General features: G+C 45.7%; 1 protein-coding gene and 1 long non-coding RNA gene across 7 annotated transcripts in view; one reads left to right on the top strand and one right to left on the bottom strand.

Moving 5' to 3' along the window:
* Nucleotides 1-4450, top strand: part of LNX2 (ligand of numb-protein X 2) — a 65306-nt gene extending 60856 nt beyond the window's left edge. For all 6 annotated transcript variants that reach the window (XM_037375831.1, XM_037375827.1, XM_037375828.1 and 3 more), the window contains one exon: nt 2065-4450. In XM_037375831.1, coding sequence (XP_037231728.1) covers nt 2065-2200 — 136 coding nt within the window. In that variant the 3' untranslated portion in view covers nt 2201-4450. The remainder of the gene's footprint in view (nt 1-2064) is intronic.
* A 7661-nt stretch (nt 4451-12111) lies between these two features.
* Nucleotides 12112-19013, bottom strand: part of LOC119143019 — a 29099-nt gene continuing 22197 nt past the window's right edge. The window contains exons 3-4 of the long non-coding RNA XR_005102549.1: nt 14114-14243; nt 12112-13704 (exon numbers count right to left, since the gene is read on the bottom strand). This is a non-coding gene — a long non-coding RNA (uncharacterized LOC119143019). The remainder of the gene's footprint in view (nt 13705-14113; nt 14244-19013) is intronic.

The following is a 19013-nucleotide window of genomic DNA, read 5'->3' as shown; positions in this document are numbered from 1 at the left end:
AACCTGTGCCAGGGCCTCACCGCCCTCACAGGGAAGAATTTCTTCCTAATGTCTAACCTAAATCTGCCCTCTTTCAGTTTAAAGCCAGTCCCCCTTGTCCTGTTACTACATGCTCTTGTAAAAAGTCCCTCTCCAGCTTTCCTGTAGGCTCCTTTAGGTGCTGGAAGGCTGCTCTAAGGTGTCCCTGGAGCCTTCTCTTCTCCAGGCTGAACCACCCCAACTCTCTCAGCCTGTCTTCACAGGAGAGGTGCTCCAGCCCTCTGAGCATCTTCATGGCCCTGCTCTGGAGCCACTCCAACAGGTCCATGTCTGTCTTCTGTTGGGGGCCCCAGAGCTGAACACAGCGCTCCAGCTGGGTCTCATGAGAGCGGAGCAGTGGGGGAGAATCCCCTCGCTCGACCTGCTGGCCACGCTGCTTTTGACGCAGCCCAGGGTGCGGTTGGCTTTCTGGGCTGTGAGTGCACATTGATGGCTCATGTTGACCTTCTTGTCCACCAACACTCCCAAGCCTTTCTCCTCAGGGCTGCCGTCAGTCCATTCCCCACTCAGCCTGTACTGGTGATTGGGATCGCCCTGACCCATGTGCAGGACCTCACACCTGGCCTTGCTGAAGTTTGCAGAAGCCCACATCTCAAGCCTGTCAAGGTCCCTCTTCGATCCAAGTGTCGACATTGCCAATAAAGATGTTAAACAATGCCGGACATCTTCCCACCAATGGAAATTCAAGCATCATTCCTAAGAGGAGTGGAAGACTAGTTGTGGTCACACTTACTCCCTTGTAAGGAATGAAAAAGATGTTCTTGTGTAATATTGTGATACAGTACCCTCTGTCTGAATCTACCGTCTCACTGAGAACACGGACTTAAAAATGGGCCGTAAACCAGGGTGCGCTCCTTAGAACCTGCACCATGAGTTATCATGGGGCAGGTCTTTTTGAAGCTGTTGTTTTGTTTATATTATCTAGATGTTTTGTTAGGCTAGAGAGGAAAAGAATAAATAACTTTACAGTTCAATAGTTAAGACAGTTTTCTGTCTACACGATCTGTCTAGTGTGATTTTATAGAAGGTGAAATGACTTCAGCAGAAAGGCTGGGTGAGTGAGACCCCACTCAGTGAATTGTAGCATTGTGGTTTGGGTGATGGGGTACCTTGGTTCAGGCAGAGAGGGACTTGAATGCACATTTGACTGGTGTTGGGTCATGCTGCCTCTTCTGCTGCTGCTCTGCCCTGGTGGAGGACACCAGAAGAGCTCAGGAGAGCATCTTTTTGCCTCCGATAGTTGGGAGGATCAGTTTCAGGAAAAGCCCTGTTGAATCTCCAGAGTCATGTTCCACTGCTCTGGAGGATGCCAAACACACACTCAAGTTGCAGAGAAGAGATGCCTGGAGATGGAGCGTGCTCAGCGGAGGAAGAACTTAGATGCTTTTCGAAGTTTCTCTTGAGCTTGTAAAAACTGAAACCTAACCCTTCAAGGTCAACTTTCTCAAGGCAGGCAAACATCACCCTCCCAAATTTCTGTTCCCTGCTTCAAAGCACAGAGATGCTACAGCTTCTCAGTTGAACCATCTGCTGAGGGAGATTTCAAGCCAAGTGGTTACATTTGACAAAATTGTAAGCCATTGAAAACAAGGTTCTCGGTTGGAATGCAGTTGGTAACCATAAGTATCTTTACTTACACCTCCTACGGTAAAGGCGTGTTTGGGGTAAATGTGTTATAATCCACACAAACAAACAGAAATGCTTCTGTCATGCACGTGCTATCTCATTATCTCCTCCTGTCTCTTAGATCTTTCCAAATCTCTCTTTGCATGTTTTCCTACAGGTCAGCTCTTAATGCAGAACTATCTTGGTGTTAGAATTGAAATCTAGTGATTTGGGAATTTCCCAGATGAGTTTCAGCAGTAAAACAGACTTAGAATTGAACCCCTTTGCGTTTTTTAGCTACGCTTTTCAACCTGATGCAAACCTGTCACCTCAGCAATGAAGTTCTGTTTGTTGGTGTATAGTAGTTACTGCAGAGCAGTAGTCATCATTTGGTTTTTTTTTTCTTCTTGTGTTTTTTAGGTGTGGTGATATGATTGTTGCTGTAAATGGACTGTCCACAGTTGGAATGAGCCATTCTGCACTGGTTCCCATGCTGAAGGAGCAGAGAAACAAAGTAACTTTAACCGTGATTTGCTGGCCTGGAAGCCTCATATAGATTTGTGAATCACTTCGGTTCAAGCAGTGTCTTTTTCTAGATAGCTGGCACAAAAATCTCCTCTATCTTTTTTCCCCTATTGATACAGCTGGTTATAAGCAGGGCCAAAACTGCTGTATTTTCTGGTTTTTACGGGCCTCTCAGACTTACTGTATATATCTTTCCATCCTGAAATAGCCATTTCTGTTTGCTATATCTGTTGCTGACGCAAATGCAAATATATGCGAGCTCACAGAGAAACTCCCACTCTGATATGGCTGTCGTTGAGCTTCCCCCGTCAGGCTTGTAGAGTCAGCAGAAGAACTTAGTGGTTCTTTGGGTTTCTCTGCACAGTCCTCAAATTATATGTGATATATATAAACGTAATAGCCATGTGCCCGTTCTTCCTCGCAAAGAGAATGTGTGTCAGTACTGGAGTGACACATCTATTTGCTGCTATGAATCAAAATCCGTTTCCAAAGGTACATCTCCTCATTTCGTAAGCCTTTCCATTTTTGATTCAGTATTCCAGACTGATTCAAGTAATCCATCTTACTCATCAGAAATTTCTTGGTCCCCCAGAGTTTTCTTGCAGGGCATCAGTGTTCATAGAAAAGTAGGACAAAAGCCTGATATTACTGGAATTTTTATAAAGTGCAATAATTGGACTCTTTGTTAGGAAACTTTAATATATTACAGAGTTTATATCCTATAATGACAAGAAAGTGGAAGTAATTCCTGTTGCAATGCTGGCAAGAGTACACGTGCCCGAGGTCACCTTTGAGTGAATGGCTTGCAGTATTAGACTTTACTTTAAAAACAAATGTTTTGCTATGTCAGAGAATTTTGATGAACATTTTTACAAAGGTCATTTTTACTGTTTCTATTGTAGTTGTCAGCTCTCTTTGTTCATGTGTGGAAACAATACTTTGAGTTGTACTTTCTAAATGAGAGAATTAGTTCCAGGAAAAAAGCAAGCTATTGAGAACCCATATGTTATGGTTTACAGGTGGGCAGGCTAGAAGGAAGGCTCTTTGAATTCAAGTCCAACTGCAAAGTACGCTGCAAAGTTCACTTTTACTCTGTCACCTCCTGACAAATGCGCAAATGCCTTGATATCAAATGCTGAAACGATCTCTCTTGCATTTCAGGATTATTTTTTTCCTTTAGAGAGCACCTGCTATTAAGTTGTCAGTAAGAGTAATACTGTTTATCTTGGATTGTATTTAGTATTTTTACAAACCAACCTGTAACTTCTAGACTTTGCCTTTCCATGGTATTTGCAGGCTAAGCACCCGTTTTGTTTAAGAAAAGAGGGGTGGAGTGCAGAAAGAAATGTGCTGACCTGGCGCTAACCCTGTGTGTTGTCAGTGTTCTGCATATTTGAAAAAGAACTTAATTTATAAACCAGGTTCCCAACCTGAACTGATTTTATGAATGACCTCTGTATTGTATTATTAATTACCAGAGAATGTATTTGAGAATCACAGCGTATTTCAATTGTGAAGCATGAACTTTATTTTCAAACTTAGCTGGTGTAATATCTGGGCATATTATCGCATGTCATTAATTCCAGTAGCTTTGTTTTCAAAAGAAATAAAGTTACTGTTTTGCAAAAAATTTGTAAAAATCTCATATGAATGAAGTGGTTTTATTCCTCTCTGTAATGTATCCAATCAGTTTAATTTCATAATACTAAAATACAGAAGAATGTCCTCTACAGTATATTACTGTACTGAGAATCTTTCTTCCTGAAGCAAACGCCAAACTGATTTGATACTTTTAAATGATTCGAGATCAAGTTTCCTCCTGTCGCCAGATGCTGTTGAACTGTATGCTTTGCTCTCACTGCAGATTTTTTTGTAAAGTACATCTTAGTGTAGATGTTAGGGACGACTTTGACACATGTACTAGACTTAATGTTTTTTATTTTTAAAATTATACTTTTCATCCAAAACCTTAGATTTCTTTTTTTTTTTTCTTTTATATGTATACGTAACAAAAGCATGGGTTAGCTTAAACTGTGCGGTTTTGTTTCTGTGTGCTGTAGCTTTTGATCAGAATGTCTAGCGATAAAACCCTTCTGAATTAATTCCCTTCCTGAATCATTTTCCCCCTTTCTCTTGTAGCTGCATAGTTGGGTTTGGTTTTCTGTGCCTTCTGGTTTAAATTATTTCACGATATTTTTTTTTCTCCAGATATTGCTATCTAATTGTATGGTATTAATGAAGAATGAATGAAAATAAAAGTTCATTCTACTCATTGTAATAATTCAAAGTATTGTCTCACTCTTTGCAAAAGCTATGGGTAGCTCAATGCAGGCTCAGTTTAAAGATATTTATTTTTTTTTCCTGCTGTGGTTTATCATAAATTACAGTTAGTGAATGTACCAAAAGAGTCTGAGGGCATCCTCATCCCACCAGAGTAACATACCAGCTGTTTAACTGGTAGTTCCAGCACTGAGAAGTGTTTCTAAAGTGGAGGTAAGATCTGTGCCTTACGGTACTTAGCCACAAACAGTGTTTCCTCTTTCCCCCTCGACGCCAGCTGGTACCAGTCAGCTGGAGGATGTTTTCACAGCAGAGATTTGATGCAAGGAGACAGTCTTGCTGGAAACATCATTTTTACAGCTGAAACTTGAGCCTCCTGGTAATCAGTTCCCATCTCCATCTCCTGCAGGCAAGTAGGCTCTATCTTTAGACATCTGTAAAGCTGGAATGAGTCTAAAAGCAATTTCTTAATGATTTGCAGTAAAGTTGCCCAGAACCTGGACTCTTACTCCTTGCAGCAGTTAGCGTGTTACAATTAGATGAGTTCCTTTAAAACAAAACCATGCGTATGTACAGAAACACAGAAGAAACCAGCCACGTCTGCCAGTAGGTAATTAGCTCTTGTATGTCTTGTAAGTTAAGAGCCAGACCATCAGTTCTGATTTACAAATTAATGAATTCTTTATTGCAGCTGAAGGTGCACAGAGCTGTTGAGTGAGGTGGTGGTCCACACACATCTGTGTGCTGGAGCTTTGTGGGAGGAACACCTTTCCCAACCAACCCTGGGGGTCTCCAGTGAAAAATGTGCAACAGTTTTTTCTGCTTCACAGCATGTCAATGAAGTTAAATCTGAAGATATTTCGTTTGTCACTTTACACTTCCTATTTAGAGTCAAGAACAACTGAGGGGTAAATTCAAGATCACAAAAGATTTAAGAATTAATTTATTTGCAGATGCCCTAATAGATCTGGGGTGGGTATAATGAAAATGTAAGCCTGGTTCTCAGCTGTAGCATGAGTCAGATAATATCAGAAGTTCCTTTTAGTTAAGAAACTTGACCATTTACTTCCAATGGATCATAAAAATTTGTTAAGGAGCCAAGGTAGGAGATTCTGATGAGTTAAAAGAATGACTATGCCAGGCAGGGCAGCAGTGATGGCAAACATAGAGTTAAGGCCATGTGTCTGATGCCACACAGCCCAAGAAGATGGTGCAACACCAAGGAAGGTCAGTGAACACAGACATCCCAGTTGTCTCAGACAACTTCTAGGCAAGCTTACTTACCTAAAAAGTGGATCTCATCCAACACATACAAAAAGGAGAGACGGAAAATGATTTGCAGCGACCTCATCGCACCTGATGTAAATCTGTCCAGCTACTGAAGAACAGTTCATAGATTACTTATCGCCCAGAGGATGGAGAAGGCTTTAGACTTTATGCTTCTGGGACAAGTCAAATAATGTTATATAGGTAAGAAGGCTTAATCCTGGCTAAATGTTGGTGTTGTCCTTCTGTTCGTTGCCATATTGGATGGATGGGTCCCCCGAATATTAGCAGTGCAAGACGGGTGCAATGCCCGTGTCGGTGATGCATTGCAATTGATACGATGGTGGTGAACTCCCTTCTGCAGAGTGATGCAGGAAACTTCAGACAACTCAGAAACCGGGGGCCTGAGAGTCCCATCAGAGGCCATGGCATTCACTGTGCCTGAAGCTGTTTGAGAAGGAATGTGTTTGGGTTCGAGGCTTGGTTTTGTTGTTAAACTATGCTGGAGGAATCTGTGGGCTGCAAGCACAGCCAAGCAGAAAGAGCACACTCCTCGGCGGGGAAAGCCAGGTTTGCTTTGCCAAAGGGGGAGTGAGAGCCGGTTGCTCCCATTACAGGAGTTGGACAAGAGATGGAAGGGAAGAGCCTCTCCTCGACACTTAGGGGCAAATATTTAATCTAGGAGGGGCTGCCCCATTTCACCCTCCTTCTCAAGTAGTAGTAGCTGGCTTAAACACCTCAACTCCGCTGCCAGACCTTTCCTGCCCTGCCTTGGCTGCAGCAACCAGCTGTGGAAACTCCGGTTTAGAGCCAAGAGGCAGCGTCATCCAGGCTGCTTTACATCTCACATCAAGCGTGCTGCGGTGGCGCATACCAGTTTTGGCTACACAGGAGACAGCGGTCATGGTGTCTCAGCCTTGGTGTTTTGCAGGGAGGTAGTCAGCAGAACAGCCATCCCCACCTTTGAAGGTGCAGCTGCAAAGGTTCATGTGAACACATCAGGAGCGCTCTCTAACTCCAGTCTCAGAGCTAGGCTTGCCTAATGCTGTGGATCCATAGCACACAAAATAGTCTCTGCTCAGTAAGGGGTTCATCTAGCAGCTCTGCTTTACCCCCAGAGCATAGTGTATGGGGGTGAAACCTCCAGGCAGCAGGCCCAAAAAGCTTTTTTCCCTGCCCTTAAAGCAGATCAGTATTGAACCTCAACCAGCCTCAGGGCAAGCCTGAGTATCCAGCCAGTTGCACAAGCCCTTTCTCAGCCAGCAGCTCCACTAAAGCCAAATAAGCCAGGGTTGCAGTTTGGACCCAGATTTGTATGGTAATGAACGAGGTATGCAATTAAGGAACCCATTTGGTATTTCTTTTAATCTGGGACAAACCAAAGTGCTGGTGGCTTTGCTCCCAGGTTTTGCTATAAAGCGATTGTGGAAAGCTACTGAAGAGAAGCTTTTTAATCAGATTTGAACAGATAAAGAGTATAACCCCTTGGTTATACAATTGAGCTTTCTAATCATATTAAACTTTAATACCAGCATCAGTGCCATATTGGAACAACAATTGCAAAAAAGGCTACAAGCATAAAATATTACAGATCCTTAAACATATTACAAAATGTCATCCACTAAAGTTAAAAAATGTTACCATGTTTGGGGAAATGAGCTAGATAAAAAAAAAAAAAAAAAAAAAAAACCACAAAAATGGGAGCCTGAAGTCTTGTGTACACGTGCAGATTAAATACAGCACAGCAGAGGCGAGACTTGACCTTTTTGTTTCTTACCTTTTTATTAATTAAATTGCTTCCCAAACAGCTACTTCTGCCATCCCTATCACCCACCTTAGTCCTCATCCACCAAGGTGCTGAGTACACTCAGCTCTTTTTGCAATCAATTGAATGGTCCCTTGTGGGATGCAGCGGGAGGTGGGTCCTCCATACTGTTGAAGCAGCCCTGGAAAGAAACAGTTTCAGCTCTCTCGCCCCTCTGCTGCTGCAGCTACTGCTCAGCATCCATCAGTGCTTAAAGCGGGAGAGGACTGAAGCCAAGAGCCAAGGGGAAAGTGCTGTTAATGCATGTCAGACGCCAAAGTGAGTTGGTCTTCCAGCATCTATGGGTTTCCACCAATCTGAGTTTTCTCCGTAAGTCAAGTTTGTGAGGACGAAGGATCCTGCTTGGAAATGGTGGCCTTGCACTGAAACTCTGCCTGTGGGTGCAAGTCCTACCGATATGCCCCCAGGCTGCAGCAGGCTTCAGTTGCGGCAGGTGATCATGGCTGTCCCTCCTTGAGCGAAACAGTCAAGCAATAATTCAAACCCAAAGGTTTTCCTTTCTTCTTCCCTCCAGCTGGCGTTTCCTCTTCCCACAGACGTGCCAGAGGTGCTATGTAATTTTTTTTTTCTTTAATAGAATCAGCGTAGTAAAGACCTTGGATTTAAACCACGCAGTCCCTTCTGGCTGTGGTGTGAGTGTAGCCAGCAGCTTGGCATGGGATGATGTCCACGAGGGCAGCCAGGACAGGACAGAAGCCACCATGCCACTGCAGCCCTCATCCCATCCTGGGGAGCTCGTTCAGGGATCCTGGGTCAGCCATCCAGCTGCAATAGGTTTTCCTGTGCCTTTGGGGTGAATTTCTATTCAGCTGAGTACTCTGCACCTCACAGTCTTTCTCATCCTTGAACAAAATAGCATTTACCCTCAGATTTTTCTTCCCAAGCTTTCTGCCATTTTTTCTGACTTTTTTGCGTGTTCCCTGTTCACCATCTTGCTGCAGTGATGCATGGCCACTCCCCTACAACACTGGAAGTGCTGCTTTTTCCAAGGCATCTTGCAGCCCACTAATGCTTCCTCCAGGCTCAGGCTCGCTCCGCATCATCCTCTTGACAGGTAGCGTGCTGGCTGCAGCATGGGGAGGCATAAGGGGTCTTTGGGGCTTTCCATCACTGCCAGCCTTGTTAGCACTGGGGATGCAGCCTGGCACTGGGACAGCTTCTGGGATTGGTGCTCCCCACCATGGCGAGGTCCCAGAGAGGTGCCCCACCTCCGGCACCCACCCCAGCACCCCACACCCCAGCAGCCCCAGGACGGTGGAGGGGGATGTCTCTAACAGCCCAGGAAGTTTGGTTCTTTGTGTTTCTTTGTGATTGACGCCCTGGTAATTGTGCACCTTATGAAGATATGTGATGTAATCATACCCTTCTAAAAATGCCTTGGATTAAAAGCTTTTTCTGGGTCTTTAGGTGATGGGCCTGCAATTACAGAAAATGAACTGCATTTTAGCTTTCCATTGAAATTAATAACAGTGGTTCTGCAGTTGACTCTGTGAGTAGTTAATGGAACAAACTGGATGCTTCACTACAATATGGGTTTTAAAGCTATTTGAGAGAAATTCTGTGTTTCAAATAGGAAAATAATTCACACAATGCAAAACCATTTTGTTCACATCTTTGTGAAATAATGGCTCTGTGTAGCTTTGAGACGCAACTGTTTATCAATAATGGTTTCAATGTGCTCTTCCATCCCTTGCTGCACTTGGGGGGAATGACCTGCAGAGAACTTTGGAAAAAGAAAAACAAGCCAAGGAATTAACGACGCAGAAAAGAGCTCCAGCCTGGCCTGAGCTGCATGAATGGGTTTTACCATAAACCTTGAGAAGTAGATCTGTATGAGTTCATGCAGGGTAGAAGAGCAAATATTCTGAGACTTGTTGAATTTGTTACCCCATCTCCAACTCGGCTCAGTCGAATTCAGGCTGTGATAACTGGCAAATTTTGGCGTGTGGCTGGTGGGCTACAACTGATCTTTGAGAGAGCAGCCAGCTCCTCTCCTACATCCCAGTTAACCTGCCCCATAGGCAGGGATGCAATAGCCCACATCTGCTGCTGCATCAGCCTCCTTGCATAGCTCCTCACCCACCGAGCAGAGGTGTGTCTAGGGCATCACTCTCCAGGTGAGTGGAAAAGCGAGTGTCCCTCTTTCCCTGATGCCTTTTGCATGTGAACCAGGCTGAGGATGGACAGGATCCAACTCTGCGCCTCCCATGGTGAAACCAGTCCCACTGCTTCTCTACACTGGGGATACTGGAGGTCCAGAGCAGGTTCAGACCATTTTTCTTATGGAGCAGATGTACTGCAGAGTGCCACCCTCTTTCTCCACCACTACCACCCACATGCCACCAGCTAGCCCTGCCCGCTCCTACAGTGCCACAGTTCACCCAAGAAACGTTTCAACACCTCGGTCACTGGTTGTCTCCTGTAACTGAGAAGCTTCTCCTGGTACTGGCCATTGCAGGGGTGGATGCCAAAGGGGTGATCACCATTAGGCCATGCTGCAGCTGCTGCTTTCTAGCACTGGCCACGGTGTTCTTGGAAACCCATGACCCTGTCCCTTACTCCTCTGAACAGTGTCTGCAACAGCCAGTGCCAGCGCCAGGAGAAGCTTCCCAGTTACAGGAGACAACCAGTGGCCGAGAAGTCTGAGCAGCTACTCTCAGCTGCTGTGAGAGCGGACTTGCTGACTGGGGCCAAAGGTGGGGCCACAGCAGTGCTTGCACAAGGGCATGTTTTGATAGCATCCTGCTTCCCAGCCAGATTGGATGTGGCTGGGAATGAGGGTGTGTAATCCATCAAAACCTCAGGACAGGGAAACTGTAGATCATTTTCTAGCATATTTTATAGATAATATTTTTTTACGACTTATAGATTATGTAATACCCATGAAACTAACTGTAACTACCTACATATTATAGGTAACAAATTATAGATAATTTTCAAAGTTTGTTGCCTTTTGGGTGGTCCAGCCTGGGCAAGGCTGAATTTCACTTGTTTGTTCTTCCAGACTCGCAGCTCCCTGAGGCACAGCTCTGCTTCCTCACACAGCTGTCAGTCAGTCTTAGCTAGGTTAAACCCCTCATGCTCATTTTTCCTTTCCTTCCTTCTCTCTTAATTCACCCTCCCCTCACTGTTTATATAGCCTACCTTCCCCAAAGTACAAAGATCTGGGAAGGACTGACCCCGCCACCCTGGACCTGAACTGCTGCTGCAAGCTACAGCCAGGACAGGTGGTTCAACCCCAGGGCAGGCTTCGAAGGTGTCCTGCAGCTGTGCTTCTGCCTGCACTTACTTCATTTTATTTTTGTGTCTCGTTGGTTTTGTTGGCAAGGAAGGTAGGGGGAGGGAATTTTTATCAGGAGTGGAGCCGGTCGAGAAGCACTGCAGAAACATCTTTTGGCAGATGGCTGCTGCTGCACCCCCATCTTCCACGTGGCAGAGGAGAACTTGCCCCAGTCTAATGAATTTGTCTGCTTTTAGAAAATCCATCATTTATTGCTATAATTATTTCATCCTATTAGCAAATAGATCAACTACGTCCAGGTCTTTGTGTGTGTTACGGCCTCATGGGCTACACGACTGCGCTGCACATGGATGACCAACAAGAGGTCTCTGTAATGGCTTGGCTTTGCCTTTGTGGCAAAAGAAGCCACAGCTCCTCAGCTATTGCTGCTGACCATGGCTGGAGCGTTCAAGTACCTGTGACCTGAAATACAATTAAACCAAAAACTTGCTCCCTAAACAAACTCACTCCTCTGTGCAGAGCCCCAAAGCAAATCAACCTTTATACACACGTGTTAGAGCCCCAGAAGGGGTTTCAGTGGCAACACTGCCAGCCCCCTGCTCAGAGCCACTGTGAGGGCCAGCCCCGCCATCATGCCACCACCAGCTGCCGCCAGCAGGCAGGGTCTTCCCCAGGCCCCGGACACAGCTTCCTCTCGGGCACTCCAGGTAAAGGCAACTGGAGTGAGTAAGATGTGAGGTTTGCAGCTCATTCTTCGGTTGTTACTTTACAAATGAACAGCCGGGTGGACATCTTCCTTGGTTTAGGGTAAACGTTCCATCAATCAGCTGTACCCTTTGGATGCTGCTTTCTCATTGTCTCCCATCCACAGCAAAGAACAAGGAGCTGCTCACCTGGGGTTGAGAGTTCTTTTTACCAGTCGTAGGGGTTGTGATGCTGAAACAAACAGCTATCGACTTCATCACAAGGGTGGAAGGCTGAGCACAGAGGTGCATCTTCGCGATGCAAATTTCCCCTTTGTTTAGCATGATTTTTCATTGTCAAACAGATAAAAGCTAACCAGGGAGCAAGGAGCAAACCTGGCATGTTGTGACAGATACTTGCAAACAACAAGTAAAATGTGCCATTTCCAGCTTCAGCCAGGTGTGTCTGACTGTCACTTGGTGAGTCTTTGGAAGCTTTGAATATCAGATATTTTAATTATAAATGCTCAGTCAAGTCAATGTATTTCTCAGCACAGGAGCAGCAACAGACAAAAAGATTTTCTTAGAATTCAGCGTGCACAGCGGCATCCCCAGAATTTAAAAATAAGACCAGCACACCTTTTTTAAAAAAATATTTAAATCTCATATACACAAAACAGAAACAGCAAAACAGACCTTTGGGTAGACTGCATGTAACCTTCAGCCCACACTTGGAGAGGAACATAAGCCTTGGAAGTCTGGAAAGACTCAGCAACGTGTAATTACATTACACTTTCATATCTTGAAGTAAAACATGGCTGTAGTTTTGGAATCTTTGAGCTACCCAGGACCTTCATGGTGGAGGAGAATTCCACCAGATCTCTCTCCCACCGACGGTCTGGATGTGAGGCATGAGGACAGAGGTGTTCTGCCCAGGCACATATACATGTCATGTTGATACCTAATGTTTATACCAGGGAGCTTGGAATCCCTTTCTCCTTAATGGAGAGAAGCTGGCACTTTCAGGTGCTGTTCATCTCATCCTAATGTAGTTGTCTAAAATAAATCAGGTGACTCACACTATGGGCATAGCCTTTTTCCCCCCATCTTGAAAGGGAGGTGCCAACCTTCACACAATAGTGTCTAAGGGTAGGTGAGATTAATCTTACAGTTAGAGAGGAGGAGGAGGAATATTTCCAAAGTACGTCAGATGTAAAGCACCTGAGAGAGGCTGTTTTTAAAGAGCAGTCAGGAAAATTTAACCCACAAAGATTTCATCTCTCCTCATGGGATGCAGGAGGCATCAGACAACATTAAGCACACATGGTAAAACATAAAAATGGGGCACCAAAGGAGTCCCAAGGGGTGGGATCCTCAGAGAGGAGGGGGAGCTCCTGGGGGAGCCGTTGCCTCAAGCCACCTCCTGGAAGGCGCTCCTGGGTTGGAAACGATGCATCTCAGGCAAAACCCAGCTTAAAGCTTGTGGTCTTGTGGCTGCCAGGGAAATGTGACCTCTTTAGGGGTAATGTTCCATAAATCAGGAACAAGCCACCCCACACAGGTGCCTTCACCCTTGCTGGCTGCTGCTGTCGGCTGCAGGGAGCCGGGCAGCAATGCCATTTGGTGTTAGGGCACCCACCTTTGGGGTACCCAGTTTCATGGAGAGAAAATGCCCATCCAGCTCACTGGCAGCTGTAGGGAAGGCCCATCTCAGCCAGCTTCACTCACCCAGAGGCCAAGCATCTTCTCTAATCATGCCTCCATGAGCAGCAGGGAGGCCAGGAAGGTGATCCTTCCACGTAGGTGTTTGCCAGAGCAATGGCTGAGCCAGCCCTGAGGTTTTTGCGCCCGCTGACCGACGAGAGGGTTCGCTGAGGGCCACCCTGCATGGTTAAACCTGGGAGAGGGCATCCCATCATTACACTGTCCCAGCCAAGTGGTAGTGCTGGGACATGGGCTTAGAGGGTGGATGTTCACATCAAGCATAAGCAGGAGCTGATTTAAAAGGCAAGTTTAAAAAAATGCATTGTTTTGACTATCATGTTAATTTGTGGTCTCTCAGAGGCACATGTTGCCTGATACACCTAAATTGAAGAAATACCAGCTCCCACCTTGGAGATATCCAAAAGCCATCTGGACACGGTCCTGGGCAACTAGCTTGAGGTGGCCCTGCTTGTGCAGGGGGCTGGACCTTCACACAGAGCTCCCTTCACATTAACCCCTCTGTGATTCTGTGAAATCTAAAAATAATGTAAAATCAATACATAAGTAAAGGATGTTCTCAGTGAAGTGTTTCCTGAAAGACAACTCTGAGATTTTATGAAATGGCAGTTTTCAAAAATACTTTCATCACTCAGGAGTGCTTTCTCTTTCAAGTTTCATCAAAACAATGTACTTTGGTGGAAGCATTCACGTTGTTCTGCCAAGATCTACATCTCACCAAGCGCCTTCCAGCAGAAAGGGAGTGCCTGCAGGGCCACCCCTCTCCCACCTGGCTGCATGGAGGGTCACCACCACCACCATTCAGCAGCAAGGTACCACCAGGGCATCCTCCCCCAGAGTAAAGCCCCCCTCCCCTCCTGGCCTGCCCCTGCTCCCCTGCCACATGGTGCGACGTGGCCGTGCTGCTGGGCATCCCTCCACAGTCACCTCATGGCAGTCAGCCTCCTGTCTCACTGCTTCTCCTTGAGTTCTTATATATGCTATGTACGCTCTGGTGAAATATGGACAGCAAAACCTCATCCCCGTCCTCCCCTTCTATTGCTCTGCATCTCTGCACCTGGAGGGGAAGAGGATGCCAACGTTGGTTAAATGCAAAAGTAAAAAGAAAGAAAAGAAGGCGGCAAAATAATGCTTCCCTGATGGAAAGCTCTTCTGTTTGTTCAGAGCATTACCGTATCAGCAAACCCACATAAAAGTACCATTAATTTTAATACTTTCCCAAGACTAATTAGGTTTAAATTAGGTAGAAAATATTGTGCAAATAACTAGCCGTGCATAAAATCCTCAGTGAAGTTTAAACAGAAGCAGTAGAAAACAGGGAAAATAGTTTTTATTAATGCATTTACACCATCTTAGAATTTCCCTGAATTGTGTTTTACCTTGGCTATAAAAATGAAAACATTTAAATTTCTTTAAAATTACATTTGACTTAATTACAGCCAATCCCTAATACCAGCAAACAACCCATTTTACCTACTTTGCAGCATAAATAGCCACCAGCCTCATCATTTCATAAAGAGTTGTTTTTCTACATGATGTTCTCTATGTGCAGAATGTTAATAGCTACTATAGCTGAATATGAATAGGCTTTGTAGCTCCACTTGAAATATAGAAAAATGGCCCAGACATTAAAAAAGATAGAAGGGAAAAGGGCAGTAATGAATTTGGAGGAAAATGAACATTAATGGTACTAGCATTACCTCATGTTCCACATAACAAATTATTGGAAATCTGTCAAGCACACCAAATTATCTACTCATCTGCTGTTGTGGGGCCCTTTGGAGCCATCCAAAACCAGCAAAAGCAAGACAATTTAAGCTAATTTTACTATTTATAACAATAGAACAGACCATTAAGATAAATTAATGTCATTATCAAGTTTCTATGAAAATGACAAATACCACTATTTCAAGCAGCTTTAGAAGCTGTTGACTATAATGAAATCTGCTGTACAGGTACTAAAAAGAAACACTCCAAGTAATTATTTTCTAGTAGCTTGTTTGTTTCCTTCACATTCATTTACTTTCACCACAATTAGTTCTGTACACAATATATGGTAACTAAACAGTCAACACTACGCAGCATTAGGACTAATTGGGCAATTACGATGCAGTTTTCAGCCTTTTAGGTCCTAAAGAGAGCCAGAAGTAAACATTTTAGAGGCAACAATAGCGGCACCGCATCGATTTGCAGGGTTGGAGTTTGAAGGAATACAAAGCAATGTGAGAAATAAAGCCAGGTAAAATGCTTTACACAAAACAGCCCGAAATGAGATGGTTTATTAAATGATCTAATTGCTGAGGCTCCGAGCATGAGGCTGGACACAGCCACCAGAAGCCAGCCGGGGTTAGGGTTTTGGAGCAGGCGGGCTCCCCGGTCAGCTGTGGTGCTCAGGGCAGGAGCGATGCCAGGTCAGTGCTGGCAGCCTCAAGCCTCAGATCGTGCAGCCATCTAACCAACAGCCAGCACGACACCAGGCAGGGGTGAGAAAATACGTGTCAGGAAGATTTACGCATATTCTTTCCAAACTTTACAACCTTGGCATTGTAACTCCAGGTGTTTCACATGTCCTGTCCTACCCCTCCCTGACACCCAGCACTGCTGTGTTAGACAACAAATCATGCAAGAAAAATATCTTTTTTTTACTGCCGGTCTTGACTTTTTGCTTTAGAGAATAAATAAAACAGAAGCTCCTGGTCCCATCTCCTCTCTACCACTGACGATTTACTAGACGAGGCTGGGAAGAATACGCACATACTGCAAATGCAGCACAGCTGTGGCTTGATATGTGAATAAATTCCGGCCAAAGCTTTGATGTTCAGCTGCATTAACCAAGCGTGATGGAGGTAGCCATGGAAAGCTAGGTGGAGATGTCACGCTTTCCCAGGCCAGCCTGGAGGCTTTTTTCCTCCTGCAGCTTGCTCCTGCGGAGGGCAAGAGGAAGATGAGGGAGCTTAGCATCCCTCTTTGAACTCCTTTTCGCTTTCCCCATTTCTGTAGCTGCCAAGCTTTTATCCACTCTGTGCATGTCATTTCATGCCAGCAACATAATGAAATAATTTGCATATTTGCATATAATTTCCCCACAACCATCTCCAACTTTAAGCCCCATGTATGGCTGGGGTGTGGGGGCAAGCATGTGATGCAGGGAAAGCACACTGGTGGGATGCCAGGGGAGCAGCAAAGCAAAGCTCTGCCTGCATCCCTGCCCACGGGTATACAATTTGGGCCAGGAGCCCCCTCCTCACCTTGAACACAGCTGGGGGCTCCCCAAATGGCTGCAGTGGAAGTCCCAATCCTCACACTCAGCTCCCTGCTGCAAGGGTAACGCTCTGCAGGACAGAGGGTAGACCATGCACAGGGACAACCCCCGTCAGTGAACTCCTAAGGGCCTGGGGACAGGGCTCCCTGCTCCCGGGGCCACAAGGTGGTCTCCAGCCCAGGGACAAGTGAGGAAGGTACAAAACCTGGCCACTGACACGAAGGCCCTTCCTTTCTCCTCTTCCTCCTGGCCATCCCTGCCCTGCATCCAGCGGTGCCACCACGGCACAGCGGCATCTTAGTCTGGGTGCTGATCAGTTCTGTGCTAATGATAATGAAAGGCAATTAGTCTCTAAAAGCATTATCACAACATTCATTGCATTTATGACATTTTATTAGTACTATCAGTCAGGGATTTTATGAAGCAGAGGTTCTCTTTTTCCTTAATTAGACATTTATGAGAGAATATCGAATCTGACAATCCATTTAGGAATTTATTACAGAATAAAGAGACTCCAGCCGAAATTCAGCTTTGGTTTATACGCCTGGTTTTGCATTGAACTTAATAGGAGCTGCATCCATTTGCACCAGTGCAAAATTGGCTCAAGTCCTTGCAATGGACTATGCATCCATCAGTTGAAAGAAGGCTGAACCGTCCACCCTGCTCACAGCTACTGCCAAAGGCTGAAGGTGCTCAGGCTGCACAGGGGTGCACAGGCAACAGCAAAGGTCCCATGAGCTTTTGCTCCAGGATGATTTTCAATGTTTTTTTACAGTAACCTCCTGAGTGAGTGCTTCAGTACTCAGAGCAGGGCCTGATGTGTGAAATGCTGGAGCAGCTCCTGGGGGCAATTACTCAGGCTGCCAGGACAGATGTAAAACCCAGCCAGGTGAGTGTGCTGGGCCAGGTTACACCATCCCATCTGGGTTGCAGGAGTTTTCTGACCCTGTTCTTTCCCCGACTCATGGAAGGCCAGATGTCATGGTTGGACTGGGCCCCTGTCCCTGCCTATACCCATTGCTTCACCTTGCCACCGCCTAGAAGCTTGCCCAGGAGCAGCTGGAGCCCAGCAGCCAGCACACAGCAGGGCTTGGTGAGCTCAGTCACGCAGATGTATGCCCAAGCCTTTGGGACCTTCACTTTGGTTTCTGCCTCGTTACCATCTTTGACCCTTATGCTTTCTCCTGCATTTTCCATTATCTGGCCAGATTCTTGCATTGCTCCATTTCTAAAAGATGTGGAAAGGATTTTCTTAGAAATTATTTTTAAGATTTCACCCCTGAAAGGAGTGACGAGCCAGCCGCTGACCCCTCAGCAAGCAGCTGTCAGCGTGCGGAATGTGGTGGCTTCGCTGGAAGTCAATGGGGTCTGGCGGCCTTCTGGGTGGCCAAGAGAGCAGCACCTTTCCAGGTGGCCCAGGGACCAGTGGAAGGCACAGGACAGCCATGCACCATAAGCTGGACTTCTCAGTCTGCCAAGCCCTACAAAGAAAAGGCTTTTGAATCTTGGAACCAGATGTAGAGAAGTAGGGCAGGGAGCAAGACAGCAGGGCCGTGACCAAGGAAGGACTCAAGGGAAAAGTGGGAAAACGTATCCCTTGTGTGCCTAAAGGGCTCCTGCAGTCCCTGCAGATCCAAACAGGGCTGAAGGGGATATTTTAACCATGCACATTGATGACCCTAACACTGTATCTACTTCTGGCCTCTGCAATTTTGGAAGGTGTTCAACATTTCAGAAGCTGCACATACACACACACACACACACACACACACAAAGGCACTTCAAGACTTGGAGAAAATGCTACTGTGAAAAACCTGAAGAGTTTATAAAGGATATTGGTAGCTGACCTTGCTACAAATTGTATGAACTTGTTGAGAGAGAAAACAGGGGTTGCAGAGGGACCGTATGATATAGAGGAGAAAGCCACAGCAGGAACCAAGGAATGAAGCAGCAGCCACACAAATTCAGCTTAGTATTGGAGCGCAGGCGTCCACCAGCCAGGGTGCGTAACCACTAACTCTCAGTGCCAAAGGCAATAGCTATAGCAGCTCAAGGCCAGATGCCTGTATTTCCACACAAGTAATTTGGCTCCAGACAGAAGCAAAGGAAATGTAATAGCCTGTGATAGACAGGCAGTCTGCCCCAGCAATCTGAGGTTCCCTTCCATCCAAATTTATGAGGAGGATCTGCAGGCTGAAGCTAGGTCAGCAGGGAGCTCACCTGGGCATGCACCTAAGACACACGCCAAAAAGGACTGTGATGGGGAAAACACTTAAATAGCACAACTGTGTGCATTTGCTGATTTTTCCAGACTTTTAGCTCTGTAAAGAAAATATACCCTGGGAAATTTATGAGAAACTGGGATTTTTTGTGAGGTCCTCTGCAGGCACAGCAGTGTGGTGGAGGCAGGAAAGGAGGTTTATCACAGGAGCCAGTTACATCCTCACATACCAACTCTTCCCCTTCCACTACAAACTGATGAAACCCCACAGGTATCCACACTCACCTTTGTCTCCGATAAAGGCAGCTCGAGGTCCGTCCCACACTGGCAGTCACAAACACGAG

Source organism: Falco rusticolus, chromosome 2, assembly GCF_015220075.1.
Source record: "Falco rusticolus isolate bFalRus1 chromosome 2, bFalRus1.pri, whole genome shotgun sequence".
Taxonomy (NCBI): domain Eukaryota; kingdom Metazoa; phylum Chordata; class Aves; order Falconiformes; family Falconidae; genus Falco; species Falco rusticolus.
This window is presented reverse-complemented; position numbering and strand designations above follow the sequence as displayed.